We start from the raw sequence: 24,400 nt of genomic DNA, 5'->3' as shown, positions 1-24,400 counted from the left end.
ATCTATGCACCCAACATAGAAGCACCTAAATATATAAAGCAAGTATTAACAGACATAAAAGGAGAAATAGACAATAACACAGTTGTAGTAGGGGACTTTCACACTCGACTTACACCAATGGATAGATCATCCAAACAGAAGATCAATAAGGAAATACTGGCCTTAAAGGACACATTAGACCAGATGGACTTAGTAGATATACACACAGGACATTCCATCCAAAAACCACAGAATACACATTCTTTTCAAATGCACATGGAACGTTCTCCAGGATTGATCACATATTAGGCCACAAAACAAGTCTCAATAAATTTAAGAAGATCGAAATAATACCATGCATCTTTTCTGACCACAAAGGTATGAAACTAGAAATCAACTACAGGAAGATAACCAGAAAAGCTACAAAGATGTGGAGATTAACCAAAATGCTACTGAACAACGATTGGGTCAATGAAGAAATCAAAGGAGAAATCAAAAAATTCCTGGAGACAAATGAAAATGAAAATACGACATGCCAAAATCTGGGATACAGCAAAAGTGGTTCTAAGAGGGAAGTTTATAGCAATTCAGGCCTACCTCAACAAAGAAGAAAAATCCCAAATAGACAATCTAAAAGTGCATCTAAAGGTACTGGAAAAAGAGCAACAAACAAAGCCCAAAATCAGCAGAAGGAAGGAAATAATAAAAATCAGAGCAGAAATAAATGAAATAGAGACTAAAAAAACAATAGAAAAAATTAATGAAACCAAGAACTGGTTCTTTGAAAAGATAAACAAAATTGACAAACCCTTAGCTAGACTCACCAAGAGAAAAAGAGAGCAATCTATGGATTCAACACAATCCCTATCAAAGTTCCAACAACATTTTTCACAGAAATAGAACAAAGAATCCTAAAATTTATATGGAACAACAAAAGACCCTGAGTAGCCAAAGGATTCCTGAGAAAAAAGAACAGCTGGAGGTATCACACTCCCTGATTTCAAAATATACTACAAAGCCATAGTAACCAAAACAACATGGTACTGGCACAAAAACAGACACACAGATAAATGGAACAGAATCGAGAGCCCAGAAGTAAACCCACACATTTACGGACACCTAATATTCGACGAGGGAGCCAAGAGCATACGATGGAGAAAAGAGAGTCTCTTCAATAAATGGTTTTGGGAAAACTGGACAGCCACATGCAAAAGAATGAAAGTAGACCATTCCCTTATATCATGCACAAAAATCAACTCAAAATGGACTAAAGACTTAAATGTAAGACCCGAAACCATGAAATTTCTAGAAGAAAACATAGGCAGTACACTCTTTGAGCAGCATATTTTCAAGTCCCATGTCTGACCGGGCAAGGGAAACAATAGAAAAAATGAACAAATGGGACTACATCAAACTAAAAAGCTTCCGCACAGCAAACGAAACCATCAACAAAACGAAAAGACAACCTAACAATTGGGAGAAGATATTTGCAAACCATATATCAGACAAGGGGTTAATATCCAAAATATACAAAGAACTCATACAGCTCAACAAAAATCCCCCCAACAACCCAATTAAAAAATGGGCAAAGGATCTGAACAGAGATCTCTCCAAAGAAGATATACGGATGGCCAACAGGCCTAGATGCTCAAGATCATTAGCTATCAGGGAAATGCAAATCAAAACTACAATGAGGTATCACCTCACTCCAGTCAAAATGGCTATAATTAACAAGACAGGAAACAACAAATGTTGGAGAGGTTGTGGAGAGAAGGGAACACTTGTACACTGGCTGGTGGGAGTGCAAACTGGTGCAGCCACTATGGAAAGCAGCATGGAGTATCCTCAGAAAATTAAGAATAGATCTGCCGTATGATCCAGCTATCCCACTGCTGGGTATTTATCCAAAGAACTTGAAAAGGTAAAGGCATAAAGATACCTGCACCCCTATGTTCATTGCAGCATTGTACACAATAGCCAAGACTTGGAAGCAACCTAGGTGCCCATCAAGGAACCAATGGATAAAGAAGATGTGGTATTTATACACGATGGACTACTACTCAGCCATAAGTAATGATGAAATCCGGCCATTTGTGTCAACATGGATGGACGTTGAGGGTCTTATGCTGAGTGAAATAAGTCAGAGGGAGAAAGGCAAATACTGTATGATCTCGCTCATAAGTGGAAGATAAAAACAACGACAAACAAACACATAGCATTGGAGACTGGATTGGTGGTTACCATAGGGGAGTGGGGGAGGGCAAAAGGGGTGATTAGGCTCACATGTGAGGGGATGGACTATAATTAGTTTTTGGGTGGTGAACATGATGTAATCTACACAGAATTCGAAATATATTATGATGTACATCCAAAAGCTTCCAAAACTGGACCAAGAAGAAGTAGAAAATTTGAATAGACCGATCACCAGTAAGGAGATCGAAACAGCAATCAAAAACCTCCCAAAAAATAAAAGTCCAGGACCAGATGGCTTCCCTGGTGAATTCTACCAAACATTCAAAGAAGATTAATATCTATCCTTCTCAAACTCTTCCAAAAAATTGAAGAGGAGGGGAGGCTTCCTAACTCATTCTATGAAGCCAACATTATCCTGATACTGAAACCAGACAAGGACAACACAAAAAAAGAAAATTACAGGCCAATATCACTGATAAACATCAATGCAAAAATCCTCAACAAAATACTAGCAAATCGAATACAACAATACATTAAAAAGATCATACATCATGATCAAGTGGGTTTCAGTCCAGGGATGCAGGGATGGTTCAACATCCGCAAATCTGTCAACGTGATACATCACATTAACAAAATGAAGAATAAAAATCACATGATCATCTCAGTAGTTGCAGAGAAAGCTTTTGACAAGATACAGCATCCATTTATGACAAAAACTCTAAATAAAATGGGTATAGAAGGAAAATACCTAAACATAGTAAAGGCCATATATGACAAACCCAGTAAATATCATTCTCAATGGAGAAAAACTGAAAGCTATCCCTCTAAGAACAGGAACCAGACAAGGATGCCTACTGTCACTACTGTTATTTAACATAGTGTTGGAAGTCCTAGCCAGAGCAATCAGGCAAGAAAAAGAAATAAAAGGGATCCACATTGGAAAAGAAGAAGTGAAACTGTCACTCTTTGCAGATGACATGATTTTATATCTAGAAAACCCTAAAGATTCCACTAAAAAACTTTTAGAAATAATAAAGGAATACAGTCAAGTCGCGGGAGACAAAATCAATGTACAAAAATCGGTTGCATTTCTATACACTCACAACGAAGTAGCAGAAAGAGAAATTAAGAATACAATCCCATTTACAATTGCAACAAAAAGAATAAAATACATAGGAATAAACTTAACCAAAGAGGTGAAAGATCTGTACGCCAAAAACTATAAAACATTATTGAAAGAAATCAAAGAAGACACAAAGAAATGGAAAGATATTCTGTGCTCTTGGATTGGAAGAATTAACACCGTTAAAATGTCCACATTTCCTAAAGCAAAAGCTATGTAATGTTATAATCCAACGTTACTACAATTAAAAAATAAAAAAACATTAAAAAAAAAGAAACACTGGACTACTACAAAGTGCTTTTTGCTGTGCATTATACAGGAAAGAGTTGTTGACTTGAATACATACTTACACATTCTTTACTTGATCCTCGTGATATCTCTACAAAATATTCAGGACAGTTACTATTATTCCTATTTTAGTTATTAATAAAACCATTTAGGGAAATTACGCAACTTGCTCAAGATTTCATAGATAGTAATGGGAAAAAACACCTTGAATTTGAACTGGTATATTCTTACATTGCTCACCGGTCTATAAGGGTTTTAAGAGGGGTTGTAAATTTACCTCCATTTCACAAATTGAGAGCTTTCTCAGGTTTTGGAAATCAAGGAGAAGGCCATTCTCTCCAGGTTAAACCATATGATAAATAAGCAGTTGTAAGGACTGAACCCCACAACCTCTTGTTTTCTTTAGCTATAAGATGGCAATAACATCCCCCTATCCACAGAATAGACATTACTGTGGAAATCCAATATAAATTACAAGATGTTTTGATTGGTTAAAAGGAGCTGTAAAGCTGATTATTAGTAGTATTACCATTAAACAGCATTCTCTAATTCATATGTTAAAACAGCTTGATGTTTTCTATGATTATTTAGAAAAGCAAATGATCATACCTCCTCCTTTATGGGTAGCTGTGGCAACTTAGGTGGTCTGGAAGCTCTTGGCAATGCTGCCTTACTTTGCCTAACGAGGATAGCCCATTTGGAATTTCTTTGATTAGTGTGCTCAAAATCACCCATATGCCAGGCAATAAAAGCACGACTGTATTTTCCTAGTGCGTCCATAATACAAGGTTTTGGTTGCCTGAAAGAGAAAGAAATTAGTTGGTTTTCAAATTGGAAAGATCTAGAAACAAGGCCGCCATTTTTCCGATAGTTGAGATTTGTCTGTCTGTCTTGTATTTGAAGTGACTTCTAGCCAGGTGGCTTTGAAAGCTAAGGACCTGAGCCATGAGCCAGTGTTTGAAGTTTCTGGACATCCAGCTGCTGGAGATTCAGGTAACTCCTGATGAATTTGCCCCTGTAGCATGACTGCCCCTCATGTCCTTCAGAGCCAAGCATGCAAGATGCTGGGAAGTTGAAGATGGCATGTTCAGGCTGAGACCTCATGAGACCCACGAGTTCTGCAGGACATGGGTTGCCCATTTCGAGATCTCAGGGTAGTTCAGGAAAAGACCAGCTTCGTGTTTCCAGTCTCTGGCTTCAAAATGTGCTGGAGAAAAGATCGAGGCTTCACTCTCTTTCCCAGTGAAATCCTTGCCTGGGTTCCAACACCCCTAAATTAGAATATTTTCTGAGTCCTGCCTTGTCATTACAAAGGGTCAGCTCTGGGGAAAAAGACAAAAAGGATCACAGGGTAAGGATTCACCATCTCATGTGGAAGGCTGTTGCTCTAGAGATCTTCTTGGGGCTTCTTACCCAACCATCCCTCTACCTGGAGGCTCAGAGTCTCTTGGCCACTGAGTTTCCCTTCCTAGAATCTGAGTTTTATGCGTTCCCAAATCTTTGGACCAAGATTTGTGGCAGGTCTGTATTGCTCTTCACTCATTCCAGAACATACGCTCACTGTACGTTCAGCACAGTATGAGGCACGGAGAGACAGCAATAATAGGACAAAGTCCCTGTTAGCATAGAGCTTATCATACCAGTAAGGGAGACAGACAATAAACAGGGAAATAGGTCAAATATTTGGGAATATTTAGGAAGTACCATGGAGAAAAATAAAGCCAGATAAGAAATAGAAATGAAGGGCATGCTATTTTCGTCAGGGTAGGCAGGCGGAGAGGAGGTAATGTTAGAGCAGAGCTAAATGAAGGGAGAGAGCCGGCAATTCTCCCAGCAGTGGGCAGGGGTAAGACACTCCCTTCCCACACCCCAGAATCACAGAATCCTTGTGTTGGGAGGGAGAAGACCATGCCACTCTCCAGCAAAACCTCCACTGACACCCCATAGCTTCAGAATAAAGTCCAAATTCCTTAGCATAGAACACAGAGGTGTTTGTTATTGCTGTGTTGTTTTTTGTCTGTTTTCTTTTTTTAAATGGTCTGCCCACATGGGCCTTTCTGGTCTGCTCTGCAGCCTCTGCCTTCTCTCAGACACACACACTGCACTTCACTGTGTTCTCCCCCAACCCTCCAGGGGCTCCCAGAAGCCGTGCTTTCAGACCTTCAGCCTTCTGCTTCAACTTTTCCTTCTGCTTACAGCTCCCTTCCTCCTCCTTTCCTGACAAACTGCAGCCAAGGCTTTAAATGTCACCTCTTCTGTGAAGACTTTCCTTATTCTTGTCAGGCAGCAGTTTTTCTCCTTTGATAGCACATTGTATTTGACTTCTTTTGTAGAAACTATCAGAATACACTTAAATTTCTAGCCCAGCAGTCTGCCTCTGAACTCAGTGCTGCTTAAAGAGCCCAGAATGTGTCTCATTCATCATTGCGTCCCCAGTGCCTATTACCCTGCCTGACACATAGTTGAATCGGTGATGGATGGAGTAATGAGGACAGGAGAGAGAAGATCAGAGCTGAATTACTTTGGAGGTTATCTACTTTCCTTCCCACTCCTCTCCACTCCCCCTCTCCTGCAGCCTCCTTTTCCCCTCCCACCAGTGGCAGGTGTGCAGGAAGGGATCCCAACAGTCTGGTTTGTCTGAGTTTTGTTATTACAAGTACAAATTAATAGCAGGGAATAATCTCAAGAAAGTTTAAAGGGCAAGATAGCTAATGGTTAGAATCTATGGAACAAGTATTGTTTATAGTTCATATTAGCTTGATTAATGATTCACAGAAAACCATTTCATGCAAATGTGCCATATTTTCTTAAAAATAATGTATTATAGAAGTAATTATGCCGAATAGTTTAGAAAAGAAAAATCGTTGCATGTATTTAGTCTTCATTTAAGTGCTGAAATATTTTATAATCTTTTATTTTAAATTCAGAATATCCTATGTTGCTGAATCTTGAATCACCAGGAGCAACGGAAAGTTAAAAATTAGTTGTAATTCAAAGATTCTGAAGTTCTTATAAAAATACTAGCCACGTCAACTATGGAGATTTACACACAGCATATTGAACTTACAAATGAGCCACAAAAGTCAAAAAGGGTAAACCAAGGAGCAGAAGGTTTGGCTCCAAATGGAACACCAATGCCGGGCCATCAGTGATGGTTTAGTGTTAGTGACAAACACATATCAGTAAACACAAACCCCCAAATAAATAATGCAACCAAACATTACACTAAGAGTGTAATATTCTTACTATTAATTCTTATGTTAAGTAGGTCCCAAGGTCAGATTTGTTTCTCAATTTTTTCCCTTTTCCCCCCTTTTTCTTCTCCCCAAAGCCCCGCAGTACATAGTTGTATATTCCAGCTGTGAGTGCCTCTGGTTGAGCTATGTGGGACATTGCCTCAGCATGGCATGATGAACTGTGCCATGTCCACGCCCAGGACCCGAACTCGCAGAACTCTGAGCTGCCAAAGCAGAGTGTGCAAACATAACCACTCGGCCACAGGGCAGGCCCTCAGATTTGTTGCTTCTTGAAATGATTTTAAGCTTATAGAAAAGTGGAAGCACAGTACAAAAGCTTATTTTCCTGAATCATTTGAAAATATATTATTGACACGATACTCATGATCCCCAAATACTTGAGTGTGTAATTCCTACAAAGATATTCTACATAACCTCAATATAACCATCAAAATCAGAGGAAATCAGAAAATTAACATGTTTTTATTACCACCATCTAATCCTCAGACACCATTCAAATTTTCCGGTTGTCCCTGTAATGTCCATTTTGCAAAAGGATCCAGTTCAGAATCAGATATTGCATTCAGTTTTCTCACTCTTTAGTTTCCTTCAATCTGGAACAGTTTCTCAATCTTCCTGTAAATTTCACACAGCCTTGATGATTTTGAAGAACACAGGCCAGTTATGTTTTAGATGTCCCTCAAATTGGCTTTGTCTTATGTTTCTTCTTGATTAGATTCAGGTTATGCATCTTTGAGTGGGAATAACACAGAAAGGCCATGGTGCGACTTGTCCCATTGCTGGTGAGGTTCACTTAGGTCACTTGATTAAGGTGATATCAGCCAGGCTTCTCCTTTGTAAAATTCCTTTGCCTTTTTGTTGTTAGTATTTTGTGAGAAAATACTTTGAAATTATGTAAATATCTCATCCCATATCAAACTTTCCATTTATTCATTAATTTGTTTATATCAGTAGGGACTCATGATTTCCTACTTTATTCAATGGAATATAATCCATTAATAACACTCATTTTGATGCCCAAGTTGTCCCAGATTTGGCTAGTGGGAGCCTTTCAATCTGGCTTCTGTGTCCTTCTGAAATAGCCTTGTTATTCTTTGAACATTTCCTTGCTTTTTAACACAAAAAGATGTTCCAAATTCATCTTTCCCTTCCCCAGTTCTCGAATAAGCATTTCTTGAGGGAACTCTAGTTCCTTTTAGTGGAAAGTGGTGTTAGAAGCCAAGATCTGGGTGCTAGGGATTTTTTTATTATCAGGGTGCCACTCTCACACAGCCATATCAGACAAAATTACACAGGATTCATCAGAGGGTTCGTTTTGTTTTCTCTCTTTCCATATTTGTAACTCTTTTGTCCTATAGTGGCAAACCTGGCCCCCATTCTCTTTATTTACTTACTTATTTGACCAGTCTTCCTGTCTGTAACCAATGTCCCATTGCTACCACCACCCCCTCCACCTTAGGCTTGCCCCTCTTACCCCATTTGGAATCCAACACCCCGCCCCAGGTTGCCCCCAGCAGATGCCTCTCACTTTGCTTTGAACTGCCACAGTTCCCCAACTCCTCATTCTGGAGCAGCAATTCCTTTGCTAGGCTGCCCCCGATAGCTCTAAGACTGAATTGTTGGGGAAAGGAAGAGGACGGCAGTCAGATATTTCTGAAACATCCCCAATTGTCAAGAAGAGTACCTTGTATATATCAGCTGCTTGAATAAATGGATTTCCTATTGCTAGATCTAGATTGTTAAACCTTCAATGCAGCAATTGTGCTTTATGTAATTTTTAACAGTGATATATAATTCACATACCATAAAATCCAATTTAAGTAAACAATTCAATGGCTTTTTATCATATTTACAAAGTTGTGCAACCATCAACACTAATTCCAGATATTATCATCACCCTAAAGAGAAACCCTATGCCCATTAGCAGTCACCCCCCATTCCCCCCGTCTCCAGCCCCTGGCAATCACCAATCTACTTTCTGACTCTATGCATCTGCCTATTATGGACATTTCATGTAAGTGCAGTCATACAGTATGTGGCTTTTGGTGAGTGGCTTCTTTCACTTAGCATAATGTTTTCAAGATTTATCCATGTTGTAGCTGTATCAATACCTCATTCCATTTTATGGCCAAATAATATTGCACTTTATTTATGCCATTTTGTTTCTATCTTCATCAGTTGATAGACATTTGGGTTGTTTCTCACTTTTGTCTATTATGAATGGTGTTCCTATAAATATTCATGTACAAGTTTTTGTATGGACATACACTTTCAATTATCTTTGGTAGATACCTAGGATTAGAATTGTGGGTCATATGCTTAGTTTTTGAGAAACTACCAAAGTGTTTTCCAAAGTGGCTGTGCCATTTTACAATGCCGTTAGCAATGTATGAGAATTCCAATTTCTCCACATCCTCATCAGCACACTGTCTTTTTTATTTTTGCCATCCAAATGTGAAGTAGTATCTCATTCTCGGTGTGGTTTTCATTTGCATTTCCCTCATGACTAATTATGTTGGACATCTTTTCATGAGCTCTTTGGCCCTTTGTATGTCTTCTTTGGAAAATGTCTGTTCATCCCCTTTGCACATATTTTAATTGGGCTATTTGTCTTTTTGTTGTTGAATTGTAAGCATTCTTCATATATTCTGGATACAAGTCCCTTATGAGATATAAGATTTGGAAATATTTCCTCCCATTTTGTGGGCTGTCTTTTCACTTTCTTGATACTATCCTTTGAAACATAAAAAGGTTCTAATTTCAATTAAGTCTCATTTGTCAGCTTTTCTTTTGTCACTTGTTCTTTGGCGTCATATCTAACAAACAGTTGCCTATTCCAAGGTCATGAAGATTTACTTCTTTGTTTTCTTCTAAGAATTTTATAGTTTTAGCTCTTACATTTAGGTCTATAATCATGTTGAGTCTATGTTTGTTTATGGTGTGAGAAAGGGGTCGAACTTCAATCTTTTTCATGTGGATATCCCAACATCATTTTTTGAAAAATTTTTTTCCTTGTTGAATTGTCTCAGCACCCTTTTTAAAAGTCAGATGACCATAAATGTAAGGTTTTATTTCTGCACTCTCAATTCTATTGCATTAATCTATACATCTGTCCTTGTACCTGTATCACGCCATCTTGATTACTATAGCTTTGTAGTAAATTTTGAAATTGAAAAATGTGAGTCCTCCAACTTTGTTCTTTTTCAAGATTGTTTTGGCTATTCTTGGTCCCTTGCATTTTCATATAGATTTTAGAGTCATCCTATCAGTTCTGCAAAGAAGCCAACTGGAATTTGGAGAGAGACTTCATTGAACCTGCAGATCTATTTAGAAGATATTGTCATCTTGACAGTATTAAGTCTTCCAATCCATGAACATAGGCTATCTTTCCATTTATTTGGGTTTCCTTTACTTTCTTTTAATGATGTTTTGTGGTTTTCAGTTTGCACTTCTTTTATTAAATTTATTCCTAGATATTTTATTCATTTTGATTATATCGTAAATGTAATTTTTTTCTTAATTTCATTTCAGATTACTCATTGCTAGTGTATAGAAATACAATTGATTTTTGTATATTGATCTTTTATCTTGCAGCCTTACTGAACCCATTTATTGGTTCTGATAGATTTTATGTAGATTCCTTAGAATTGTCTATATATAACATCACGTCATCTGCAAATAAATGTAGTTTTACTTCTTCCTTTCCTGGAAGGATGCCTTTTATTCCTTTTCCTTACCTAACTGCCCTGGCTAGAACCTGTATTATAATGTTGAATAGACATGGTGAGAGAAGAGAGTCTTGTTCCTCATCATAGAGTAAAAGCATCCAGTCTCTCACCATTAAGTACGATGTCGGCTGTGGGTTTTTTTTGTAGACGCCCTTTATCAGATTGAGAAAATTCTTTTCTATTTCTACTTTATTGAGTGTTTTTATCATGAAATAGTGTTGGATTTTTAGCCAAATGCTTTTCTGCATCTATTGAGATAATCACGTAATTTTTATCCTTTAACATATGGTGTGTATTACATTGATTGATCTTCATATTTTGAAACAAACTTTAGCATTCCTAGGCTAAATCCCACTCAGTCATGGTGTATAATCTTTTTAATATGTTGCTGGAGTTGATTTGCTGGTATTTTATTGAGGATTTTTGCATCTGTATTCATAACAGATATTGTTCTGTAGTTTTATTGTGATATCTATGCCTGGTTTACTGACAAAGTAATGAATAAATTGGGAAGGGTTCCCCCTCTTCTATTTTTTTTGGAAGAATTTATGGAGGATTGGTGTTAATTCTTGTATAAATATTTGCTAGAATTCACAAAAGTAGCTATCTAGGCTTAGTCTTTTTCTTGTAGGAAGTTTTTTGATTGATAATCTTTTTACTTGTTATAGGTCTATTCAGATTTTCTATTTTTTCTTGAATCAGTTTTGGTAATTTGTGTCTTTCTAAGGATTTGTCCATTTCATGCAATTTATGTAATCTGTTGACATATAATTGTTCACTGTACTCTCCTATAACACTTTTAATTTACTTAAAGTTAGTAGTGATGTCCATGATTTTAGTAATTTGACTCTTCTCTTGTATTTCTTGGTCTCACAAAGGTTTGTCACTTATTTTTTCAAAGAAACAACATTTTTTGTTTATTTTCTCTATTGTTTTTCTATGTTCTATTTTATTTACTTTTGTTCTATTCATTATTATTTCTTTCCTTCTACTTGCTTTAAGTTTAATTTGCACTTCACTTTCCAGTTTTTTAAGGTTTGAGGTTTGATTCTTTAGGTATTTCTTTTAATAGCTATAATTTTCCCTCTGAGCACTACTCTCACTACATCCCATAAGTTTTCATAGTTGTGTATTTGTTTTCATTCATCTCAAAGTATTTTCAAATTCCCTTGTGATTTCTTTTTTGACCTATTGGTTATTTAAGTTTGCTGTTTAACGTCTACATATATGTTAATTCCCAGAATTTCCTCTTGTTACTGATTTCAAATTTAGTTCCATTACAGTTAGAGAACATATTTTGTATAATTTCACTCCTCTTAAATTTATTGAGATTTGTTTTATGGCGTAGCATATATTCTATGCTGGAGAAAGTTTCATGTGTACTTGAGAAGAATGTGTTTCCTGTTGTCATGGAGTGTTCTATAGATGTCTGTTAGGTCTAGTTGGTGTACAGTGTTGTTCAAGTCTTATAATTCCTTGCTTATGTTCTTCCTGCTTGTTTTATCTATTATTGAAAGTGGGGTATTGAATTCCCCAACTATTATTGTTGAATTGTCTGTTTCTCCCTTTAGGTCTGTCAGTTTTTGTTTCCTGTGTTTTGGGGCTCTATTTTTATGTACACATTTGTTTATAATTTTATGTCTTGCTGATGGATTAACTCTTTTATCATTATAAACTGTCCTTATTTGTCCCTAGCAACAACTTTTGTCTTCAAGTCTACTTTGTCTGCTATTAGAATAACCATCCTAATTCTCTTTGGTTACTCAGCATAATACATCTTTTTCAATTCTTTTACTTTCAACTTACAAGTATGTTTGAATCTAAAGTGCTTCTCTTATAATTGGCTATATAACATATACTTGAATCATGTACTTATTTATTTTTGCTAATCTCTGCCTTTGGATTGGAGTGTTTAGTCCATTTACATTTAATGTAATTATTGATAAGGTAGGATTTACATCTGTTATTTTGCTATGTGTTTTATATATGTCTTATGTCTATTTTGTTCCTTTATTTCTTCATTACTGTCTTCTTTTGTGGTAAATAAGTATTTTTAGCATTCTATTTTAATTCTCTTGTCAAGCCTTTTATTGTATGTTTTTGAGGGTTTTATTTTGTTTTGTTCTGTTTTAGTGGTTGGCATGAGGATTACAAAATAATCTAGTTTGGATTGATACAACCTAATTTCAATCATATACAGAAACCTTGTTTCAATGTAACTCCATTCTCTCCTTATTCATTTGTGTTATTCTTGTCATAACAATTATACCTCTCTAAATTATAAGCCCATCAACACAGTTTTATAAGTGTTGTTTTATGCAATTGTCTTTAAATAATACAGGCAAAAAGAGGAGTTACAAACCAAAATATGGCAATACTGACTTTTTAATTTATCTATGTAGTTACCTTTACAAGTGCTTGTTTATTTTTCATGTGGATTTGAATTACTGTTTATTGTCCTTTCATTTCAATCTGAAAGACTCCCTTTAGCATTTCATTTTGGGGTGATCTACTAGTGAGAAAAATATCTCAGTTTTTGCTTATTTGGGGATGTCTTAATTTCTGCTTCATCTTTGAAGGATAGTTTTGCTAGATATAGAATTATTGGCTAATAATCTTTTTCTTTCAGAACTTCGAAAAATATGTCATTCCACTGCCTTCTGGCTTCCATAATTTCTGCTGAGAATTTAACTTTTATCTTGAAGATCCCTTATATACAATGATTCATATTTCTTTTACTGCTTTCAAGATTCTCTCTTTGTCTTTGCCTTTCAACAGTTTGACTATGATATGTCTAAATGTGAGTCTCTTTGAGTTTATCTTACTTAGAGTTTGTTGAGCTTCTTGAATGTGTCAATTACTGTTTTTCATCAAATTTGGGAAGTTCCTGACCATTATTTCTTTAAATAGTCTTTCTACCCCTTTCTCTTTCTCCTGTCCTTCTAGAATTCCCATTATGCTATATTAGTACACAGCCTCAGAGGCTCTGTTCATTTTTTTCTTTGTGTTTCTTAGACTGGATAATCTCAGTTGACCCATATTCAAGTTCACTGATTCTTTTCTGACAGCTCAAATCTGCTATTAAGCTCCTGTCATGAATTTTTTACTTCAGTATTGTACTTTTTTTTTTTTAAAGATTGGCACCTGAGCTAACAACTGTTGCCAATCTTTTTTTTCTCCTGCTTTTTCTCCTCAAATCCCCCCAGTATGTAGTTGTATATTTTAGTTGTGGGTCCTCCTAGTTGTGGCATGTGGGATGCTGCCTCAGCATGGCCTGACAAGCAGTGCCATGTCCTTGACCAAGATCCGAACCAGCAAAGACCTGGGCCGCTGAAGGAGAGCATGTGAACTTAACCACTCAACCACATTGCCAGCCCCAGTATTGTACTTTACAACTCCAGAATTTTTATTTATTTCTTTTTTGTAAGTTTTATCTCTTTATTCATATTCTTTGCTTAGCAAGATATTATTGTCATACTTTCCTTTAATATTTTGACATGGTTTCTATGAGGGAAGGGTCTAAATGTAGCCCAACACCTCCGCTGTGTTCCCAATAAGAATCTTGCATTCAGTACAGGACATACTGGCATGCTCACAAATTGCATTGCATGCAAAGAACTCAGAGCACAGCCAGTATGTTCCTGTTGTCTCTGCATTGGGCACATGTAAGCTTTCTCAGATACTTTCAAATACTTGCAATATTTCAAATACTTCCTGTATTTCAGACTGTATGAGGCAGGGGTTGAGGTGCTTCTACTATGGCACAATGTGAGGTAAGTGCAGCCATGCTGAGCATGGCAGCTGCTGAATGGATCCATTAGCCATGGAGGACCAACACATTGCAAGGAGCCAGATCTTGGGTATAGTCTCTCCTCTTGCTGTAAGTAACCACTGTACCACTTGAGCCTGGTGTGCTTGTTGTCTGTTCTCAGTGACCTTGAATCATGCCCTAGTCTCTTCCCTGGTAGTGCTTACCTGCCTTCTAACCTTGGTCACACTCATGTTATATTCTATCCTGTGGCACAGCATGACTAGCTAGTGAAACGGTTTTCTTTAGCATTTTGAACATATTTATAGTAGCTGACTGAAAGTCTTTGTTTGGTAAATACATCTGTTCTTTCTCAGAGACAGCACGTATTGACTGCTTTTCTTCACCTGTGTTTGGGCCATACTTTCCTGTTCCTTTGTTTGTCTCATAATTTTTTGTTGAAAATGCAGCATTTCAATTAATATAAAGTGTCACTTCTGAAAATGAGATTTCCTCCTCCTTCTTAGGGCTCGTTCTTGTTCCTGCTTGTTGTTTTGGTGGTGGTGGTGATGTTGCTGTTTTTTAATGACTTGCCTAGACTAATTGTTTAAAGGCTGTCTTGTGTACCCCCTGAATTTTCTCCTTGGCTAGCTCAGTGGTCAGCTACTGATTGGACAGACATTTCCTTAAATGCCTCAAATCAATGTATCTTCTGGCCTTGGTGTGTGTCGAGGCGTACTTTCAATGCTCTGGCAGGCAGCTTACAGCACCATATTAGCCTCCATTTCCTGCTTATATGGAGCTTCAAGATCAGACAAAAGTGAGAGAATAGGACATTCTCAAGTCTTTCCTGGGCATGTATGCAGTCCTGCATGTCTTCACAGCTTTCTAAATTTCTAGAAATATGTTGTAGAATTTCAAAATCCTCTATGGACATCTCATCTCCCAGTTTTTCTTTTTAAGATTTTTGGTCAGCTCCTTGTTTGCCCCAACTAGTGATGCTCCCTCAGGCAGCTGTGATATTAAACAACTGTTGCTGATTGTTGTTGATGAATGCCCACAGGATAGAGCTGTTCCTACACAGAGTCAGGTCAAATAATGACAAGCACTGAGAATGGAGCTTTTCCAGGAATTTTCAAGGTGGATCAAATATAACACTTCTCTGAGTATGAGGCTTTTCAGGGAGCTTCAAATCTGTGTTTCTCCTCCAATGATCAGTAAACTGCTCGTTTTCACAGCTACCATGGTTGTGAGGCTACCATAGAGCTGGCAAGAGAGGACGTGACTAGGACAATTTTAATTTAAATTTGAAATGCCACAAAGATCATTGTTCTTTCCAACATTCAGCCATTTTTCTTAAATAAATACTCCACAGATTGTGGAAGGATTTGGGTAATACCCAGTATTTTGAAAAAGGTGATTTTGACAACTTTTGCCAGTGTTCTCATTTCTTTTATAGAGGAGTGTACTTTTGGAGGTCCTTACTCCACCATTGCTAAAATGATTCCCAAATTTAATCATTTTAAAATGAAATGGAGACTCACTGTTTAAAGAAAAATTGTGCCTTATGTTTCCACTTCTTCTTTCACCCCTCCTCAGTACTGCATTCTACTTTGTTTTACTATTACTTCGTTGTGATGATTCTTAGCCCAGGCAACAGCAACCTCCTTTCTATCTGTCAGATCAGATCATCTCTTTTCAGATTTTCTAGTATGACTTCCCAGAAGTGTTTGTGATTGTTAACATTGTCCTCCTCCTGGAATTCCTTTCCACTTGGGCTTCCAAAGCTCTTCTCTTTATGTCTGTCCTCTGACTTCTCATGTTACTACAGCTACATTTCTTTTGGAAGAATCTTTCATTCTTTTTGCTCCTTTATCATTGATATTCCCCAGAATATCATCCTTGAGTCTCATCTCTTGATATACCACCACCCACCTCCAAACCATGGAATAGCATTTATATCCAAGGATTCAACCAACATCAACACACTGACATTCAAGTTTTTACTTTCAACTCTACAATCTAAACGCAAACTCTCAGCTTCTTACTGAACATTATTACCAGGATAACTCGTAGCTAATAATAACAATAATAATTTCTAGCATTTATTGAGATACATGAGATTCCAGACACTATGCTAGTTGCTTCATAAGAATTAACTCTAATATTCATAATAATCCCATATGAAAGGTATCATTTCCTACTTTTTACATCTGAGGTTAGATTGATTAATTTATCCAAGATCAAACTATTGAAAAGCAGTAGTGGGGCTGGCCCTGTGGCCAAGTGGTTAAGGTTCCATGTGCTCCACTTTGGCAGCCTGGGTTCGTGGGTTCAGCTCCCAGTGTGGACCTGCTCCACTTGTCAGCCATGCTGTGGAGGCATCCCACATACAAAAGGCAGGAAGATTGGCACAGATGTTAGCTCAGGGTGAATCTTCCTCACAAACAAAAAGGACTAGAGCTGGGATTTCAACTTGGAATTGTCTGATTCTAAACTTATGTAATTACCTTATCCGTAAAATGGGGGTAATATTATAATACCTACTCTATATGAGAATTAAATGAGTTAATACTTATATAATACTTAAAAAAGTATCAACCCATAGTAAAAATTCAGTAAATGTTGGCTATATGTATTATTATTGTTATATAAGATGCTGCCTCTCAACTCATCTCCCCATCTCCCTATTTTCTTCCCTCACCAAATACCCTTTCTTTCCTCTCTGTTCCCTATTTTGGTCAATGATATAACCATATACTCAGCCACCCAAAAGAGACATATCAAAATTGCCTTTGACTTTCACATCTCCCGCATCCTTTGACATTTAGTTGGTTGCCAAGTCTCATTGAGTCTTTTTCTCAACTGTCTCACCATCCCCACCTCTCTAATTCAGGTTCTCATCATTGCGATTATTGCAAACTCACTTAACTTGTCTTTTTCTCTTCAGTCTCTGCTCCACCCATTCAGTAAACAGTTTTCTACACCTATTGCATACCAAGTATTCATTCCAACACAAGTTTGATTACATCACTTCCTTACTTAAAATTTGAAAAACAACAATTCATTGCCTACAGCATTAAGCACAAAATCTCTAGTATGGAATTTAAGACACTACACAATCTGGCCCCTGTATTGCAATTCCCCTGGACCAATACCCTATGTTTTAGCCACATCAGACAACCAGCCATTTCATCAACACACCATGAAGGTTCACTCCTTCGTGGCCTTGCTTCTGTGATTCCTCATGGCTGGAATGCCTTTCCTGGCTCCACCTCCGAGATCTCCTTTTGATTTCCCAAGCAGCCTTAAAAATGCAGCTCGTGTTATCTCTCCTCCAAAGCGTTCCTGAATGGCCACCCCACCTTCAACACTGGGGCACAATCATGGGCTCCTGTGTTCCCCTGAGTACATTGTTCATCCCTCTTACACTTGGTATTGTCATGTTGACTCTCACCCCCAGTACATCTGTGAGTAAAGGGAAAGAACCATTTCTTCCTTTTTTGTATCTTCAGTGTCTAGCAGAGTTCCTGAACATAGAACACATTTTCAGTCAATTTTGCTTGCCTCTAGAAAGATACAAAAAAATGGTTTCATAGTAATCTGCAGCAAGAGACCCTGTGACTGTACGTGACCGAGGGTTTGGGGTGAGGTGGAACTGATTTTAAATTCACAATCTCTTTTGCTATTTGAATTTTTAAAACTGTGAGCGTGTATTATTTTTATAATAAAACATGTCTAAATTTTCCTTAAAAACCATTGGTTATTTGGGAAATGACCAAAATTTTCCCAGCACCGTGAATGGCAGAGAAATGGAGTAAGAAGATAAAATAGACTTTAGCGCTAAGTTAGGAAATGACTGGCTGGTCCTTGCTTATGTAACTGTCTAAAACAGATGGGACAAACTTAACTTTTGTTTTGACACTTCTGCCAGAGAAAATACTCTGGACTGCTGAAGAGGGGCCCCGCTAAGGGTGGTGGTCTGCTTGGTCTTCTGGGTTCCCAACTTTTGATTACTCAAGCTGGGCCCACAGGAGACGCCAGGGCAGCCACTTTGATTCATGACCAGACAATTCAATGAACTCTCAGTATGTTGGTGAAATAACCAGCTTAAATTAATATGTTTACTTAAATTGATCAAAGTAGCCCGTTATTCTGGAGATTGACCACCCAGCATCGGTCTTGCCCAGAAGCGAAGCTTTTTCTACTGTTTAGTGATCTTCTATGTTCCCTCTGGTTGACTAAAAATAGTTCTAATAAGTGGTAAAATTACCGTCTTTTAGATTCCAAAGTTAAAGAAACAAATCACTAACTGTGTACGTTCCAGTGAGTCAATCTGGTTGCCTAATATATACCCCAGACACAGTTATTCACTTGAGTTTCAAATAGAGAAATATGTGGAAAGTCCCCTTTAGGGCTGCAGCAGTTTACTTGCAGCATCACAAAGTGATGTAACCGTGTATTTCTAACCTGTGAAGAGTGGTGCTGTATCTAAATGATGACTTAAAAGCATGACTATGTACCTGTTTTCTCAGCAAGCTGGTTCCCTTAAATGTTTGCTTTCTCACAGGGTCATTGATTTCTGCTCTTTCCATTTCCAGAAGTACTCAAAAGCCATTGAGGGCACATGGAAATTTTTGAGAAACACATTTAGAAACCATTTGGCAGGATCTGCACTTTCTGGGAGAACAGGCCTTCTCTCTCTGTTATTTTCTCTTTGGAACATTTGCAGGAAAATAAGACCCCTGTTTTTTAAAGATCTTTCTGCATTTACGGTATGGTCTACATCTAAAGTCAGAATCTCCTAAGGCATTATAATTAGAGCTTTAAAGATGTTTTTAATTGTATTTTCCTTTTCTGAATTGGCCTTCTACATAGACAGAGTGGGTGTTACTGCAAACACAAACAGCCACATATGTCGTATGATGTCAGAGACACCAGCTGCCGAGAAAACAGTCCTTTAAACCCTCCCTTGCTGCTTTCTTTTATTCCACAACCAGAGACCAGGCTTCCAATGCACACAGTTGGGGGGAGGTACTATAAAGCATTGTCACCTGGTCCTTCTCAAGAGAACGTAAATTGAAGGGGTAGAACCATAAAGGAGGAAGTGAAGACATTTGGGATGCTGCAGATCAGTTTCAGCCATATCACCATTTAGTGAAGTCCAACCTTATTTCTTACACATTGATCTTCCTTCCCTTCTTGTCCCTCCCTACAGAATCACACAGGATGATGTCATGTCTTGTTTTCAAAAGATTTACTCTTAATCTTCTGAGATAACACTTATTTGATCCTGGATCAATAACTGTCATGGAGATGATTAAAAACATGAAATTATTTTGGTATTACATATTTGAACAAACAAAATGAGTACACAACTGTATTTAGCAATTATTAATAGAGAAAAACTTTAATGTTAATGAAATTTATCCTAGGTTAGTTGTTGCCCTGGAGATTCTTGTTGAGTGGAAAGAGAAATAGGCTTATAAAAAAGGCTAATTTTTAGTAACCCCTATCCAAAGGAGCTTACAGAGATTTATCTAGAAGGCATGTGCAGTGCTTACCTAATGTTCAGTCTTCAAGATGCTCGGGAAACTGAGGTTCTACCTCTGAATTGTAACCTAACCTGCTTAAGATAAAGATCTAAAGTGATATTTGACTGAATGATTAGAACAATTTGAGGTAATTTATAGCCTCAAAGATCCAGAAGCTATCTGTATTGTGGATCCTGTCTTTAGACAGCAAGAGTCTCAGCCAGAGTTTATTGAGCAGGCACTTACTATGTGTTCAGCAGAGTACCAGGTCGCCTGGGAGACCACACAGAAGCTAATAGCTTATAGAAGTCTGTATAAGACGGACACATGGCAAAAGAACCAAAACATTAGTATATGAAAAACAATTACTGATTTACTCCTCTACCTGCAAATGAGTAAAATGGCTACTAAGAGATTATTTGATTGCAATCAACCTCCAAGGTTAATTATTAATGATGAAATGGAGAGAGAAATTTTTGTGCCCGTTTGGATCTTTTATTCTTGCTCAGTGGTCTCCTGCTTTCCAAAATAGCGAAAATGTCCATGATCAGTTTCACAGCGTTAACAAATCAAAAACCAGTTTATTAAGTGGGTCTGCACATCTATGGGCACAAACTATTTTGCAAAGTTTAGGATTATTTAAATTTATAAACAAAACCGTAATTCACATTAGTGTGAAATATACCGTCTCAAGGATAAAAAGGAAACCGCTTCTCAAAGAAGCGTTTGGGAAATCTCAAGAGCAATCTTCCCAAATTGCCAGTGTAGCTGTTTCAGGCATAAGAACATGGCTTGAATGCTATTTTTAAAAGACAGAAAGAGATAACTAAATGTAAGAATGTTTTCCCTGTAAGTAGAAAAAGCCTACTTTCTTGGGCTTTCTTCTAGAAGGAGAGCATTGAAGGCTTGTGCACTTCTGTAATCTTACACACACCATATGCTTCAAACCTCAGATTGCAATTATTTTGGTTTGATTTATTGCTTTTATTTCATAGGAAACACAACTACTTTATTTGAAAGGCTTGTTAAAGATTCTACCACTATGCTGAAGCAAAGAATTAATTGAAACAAAAGAGATCTCGCATTACCCTAAGTGAACACTTCATGACTTTGCCAGATTGTCTTCCCCGAGCTCCAGAATGTGAAAAATGCTGTCCTTGCCACGGTGATGTCACCAGCACGTTGCTGGTTGCCCTTATGGGCGCCAGCTGGGCTTCGTTACACAGGCTATGCAACCTAAATCAAATGTGTTGTCTTCCTGTGCAGAAGGACGTACTCCAAAAGGTTCCTGTTGCCAAGGGTTTGTCCACGATGTGGAACCACACAGAGGTGTTTATTGACTTTCATTCAGTATTTTAAAATGATTTATATGAAGTGACTATCACTCGTGCACATCGCCGCAGAGGCAGCTGTCCAAAATCTTAGCAGAAATGCAGCATATTAGAATGTCTAGAGTCACCTATTAGGAAGATTGAATATAATTCCTGATGTTGCTGGAGATATGGGAGGTTTTATATAAGACATCCAGGAAGATTGCCAATTTCCGCAGCTCAGGCAGGGCTTCTGAAATACCAAGTCCTGGGCTTCTCTTCATGCTGATGCTTCCTGGGCATCACTTGCTTACTTGTGTGAGTGTCAGAAAATAGCAAGAGGAAGAAAGGAAAGCAAATTTATTTCAGCTGCTTGGCACCAATCCAAGTAAAGGTTAGCTGGGAGACAATAACAGTATTGGCTCATTTGAGTTTTCGACAAGGTTGTTTATCCAAATAGTAATTCTTGGCCTTCATTAACTAAGGATAAAGCTGATACAACTTATTTTTAGTTACTTTGGGAATTTAAATATGCACAAAAATAGACAAAATAGTTTAAAGATCCCCAAGTACCTATTACCCAACTTCAAACATTATCAATTTATAGCCGATCTTATTTCATCTCTATCCTACTCCATAATCCTTTCCCTGTCATGACATCGTATCTTTCCGGTATGACTCTCAAAAATACAAAAGCCTGGGGGCTGGCCTGGTGGTGTAGTGGTTAAGGCTCTTCTTCGGCAGTCCAGCATTTACTGGTTTGGATCCCAAGCGCAGACCTACACACAGCTCATTAAGCCATGCTGTGGCGGCACCCCACATATAAAACAGAGAAAGATTGGCACAGATGTTAGCTCAGTGACAATCTTCCTCAAGCAAAAAGAAGATTGGCAACAGATGCTAGTTCAGGGCCAATCTTCCTCACCAAAAAACCCCACATATATATATATATATATATATATATGTATATATATATATATATATATATGTATATATACACACACATACACACAGGCACACACACACACACACGTATATATAAACTCTTTTTCTTAACATAATCACAATGCCACTTTTTTCTCCTAAAAATTTAATAATTTCACCATACATTCAGCCATCAAAATTCTAGTTGTGTCATAAATGTTATGATTTTTTTAGCAGTTTGTTAGAAACAGAATCCAAATAAGTTTCACACCTTGCAATTTGGTTGCTAAGTCTTTTAAGTTTCTTTTAATTCATAGGCTCTCTTTCATCTCTTTTCTCCTTCTCCTCCTCCTCCTCTTCTTCCTCCTCATCCTTCTCCTCACTATTTGTTGAAGAAACAAAGTTTGTTTCTATAAAAATTTTGTTTCCATTGTCCCATAAAATTTCCCAAAATACATTTTTTCTGGCAACAGCTCATTGTCATTTAACATTTTTTGCTGTCATCTTATTTCCTATACATTGTTAGTTGGATTTACAGGCTTAATCCAAGTCAGGTTGGGATTTTTGGCAAGACTACTGTATTAGTCTGCTAGGGCTGTATCAGGCCTAATACAGACTGCGTGGCTTAAACAACAGAAATGTATTTTCTCCCAATTTTGGAGGCTAGAAGCCCAATATCAAAGTGTCAGCTGAGTTTGTTTCTTCTGAGGCCTCTCTCCACAGCTCGTAGATGGCCATATTCTCCATGAGTCTTTACACGGTCATTTCTCCGTGCATGTCTGTGTTCAAATCTCTTAGTATAAGGACATCAGTTATATTAGAGTAGGATCTACCCTAAAGGTCCTCATTTTAATTTAATTTCCTCTTTGAAGACACTGTCTCTAAATACAGTCACATTCTCAGGCACTAGGGTTTAGACTTAAACGCTGAATTTCAGGAGGACAAAACTCAGCCCATAACAACTACTTTCCAGGTAGTGGTGTGCTCTTTCATCAAGAGATGCATAACAACTGATCATTTCTTTTTTTGTGGTTTTGGCGGCCACTGATGATCAGTGCCTAGATTCATTAATTCATTAGAGTTTGTGAAGTGGTAATGTCTGATTCCATTCTTCCTTCTTTGTGTATTAGCTGGATTACTTTATTTTTTTTTAAAGTCACGTCATCTTCTATTTTGTGTGCAGTGGTAAAGTTAGTATTAGAAAGGGCAGAATTAATATTTGATTCTTTCCTTCTATTCACTCATTTTCAAAATAATAGCTTGGTTCATTGGAATCCTCCAATGTGACCAGGTCATTGTGGTTTTTTAAGTGACATTATGGACTCATGAATGTTCATGTATATGTATATGTAGGTATCATGTATGTTAATCCATTGAAGTTATTACCCTTTTCTGCAAGTTCTCCTATTTTGGCCAGTGGGAGTGTCTTCAGGTTTGGCTCCCAAGTCCTTCAGACAGGACTGTGGTCATCTTGGACGGCTTCCTTGTCTGGTAGGGCATACTGTACTAGGCTTGTGCTTTCCCTTTCCTTCTCCAGATCCAGAGTCAACCATTTCTCCAAGAAGCCCCAATTCCTTTTAACAGAAAAGGTGTTTGAAGAGCAGAGTCTGAGCACTAGGGGCGCTTGCAGCTTCTGAGTTGGTTCCTATGTCTAAGCCTTTATAGTGAATAGAGTCATAAAAAAAATATGTAAACACACGCAGTCATTACATCTATGTACATACCCATCTTCCAATCAAATTCAGTGTTTGCTTTTCAACTCTTTTTACCTTAACATCTGTATTTCCTTTCTCCCACTCCAAGAATCCTGGTACTCGACCAAATCAGGAATGATTGAATAAGAACATCACATTATTGCTCATTTGCTTTATCCCACAACAGACTCAGAGTAACACTACCAACGCCTCCACAAAGCTTTTTGCAGTTCTTTTGTTCTGATAGCATACCCCATATAGATTTATAGTCAAATTACTGTGCTTTAACTCTCTGTGGGTTAAATCACCAACTGGATACGCATTTAGTTGTTTTCTTCATTTTAAATAGAAGTTAATTTATGTTCTAAGTAAGAAGTAAGATACAAGGTATGTCTGACAGATAAGATATGTACGATTCCAAAATCAAACCAAGTGTGGAGTCAGTATTGCTTTCCTGTTTTTTTCCTTGTTGTTGCCACATGCATTTAACCCAGAGAAAGGGTTGGGTGTCCTGATAGATATGGAGGAGGCGGCGATGCCTGAATTATGTCTTACTGAACAGCTGCAAAGAGTGACTTAGATTCTGGGAGAAACTGTCTTGAAGGCCTTAGCTCTGCTCAGT

The 24,400-nt window shown here is 37.5% G+C and overlaps 1 protein-coding gene across 1 annotated transcript in view; it reads right to left on the bottom strand.

The window, feature by feature from the left end:
• The window catches only part of SPMIP2 (sperm microtubule inner protein 2), a 105,136-nt gene that overhangs the window by 15,955 nt on the left and 64,781 nt on the right, over positions 1 to 24,400 (bottom strand). Inside the window, exon 4 of the mRNA XM_005607794.4 lies at positions 4,193 to 4,382. Within this exon, the coding sequence (XP_005607851.1) occupies positions 4,193 to 4,382 (190 nt within the window). The remainder of the gene's footprint in view (positions 1 to 4,192; positions 4,383 to 24,400) is intronic.

Source organism: Equus caballus, chromosome 2 (assembly GCF_041296265.1).
Source record: "Equus caballus isolate H_3958 breed thoroughbred chromosome 2, TB-T2T, whole genome shotgun sequence".
Lineage (NCBI taxonomy): Eukaryota > Metazoa > Chordata > Mammalia > Perissodactyla > Equidae > Equus > Equus caballus.
The sequence above is the reverse complement of the archived record's forward strand: the minus strand, read 5'-3'. Positions and strand labels throughout refer to the sequence as shown.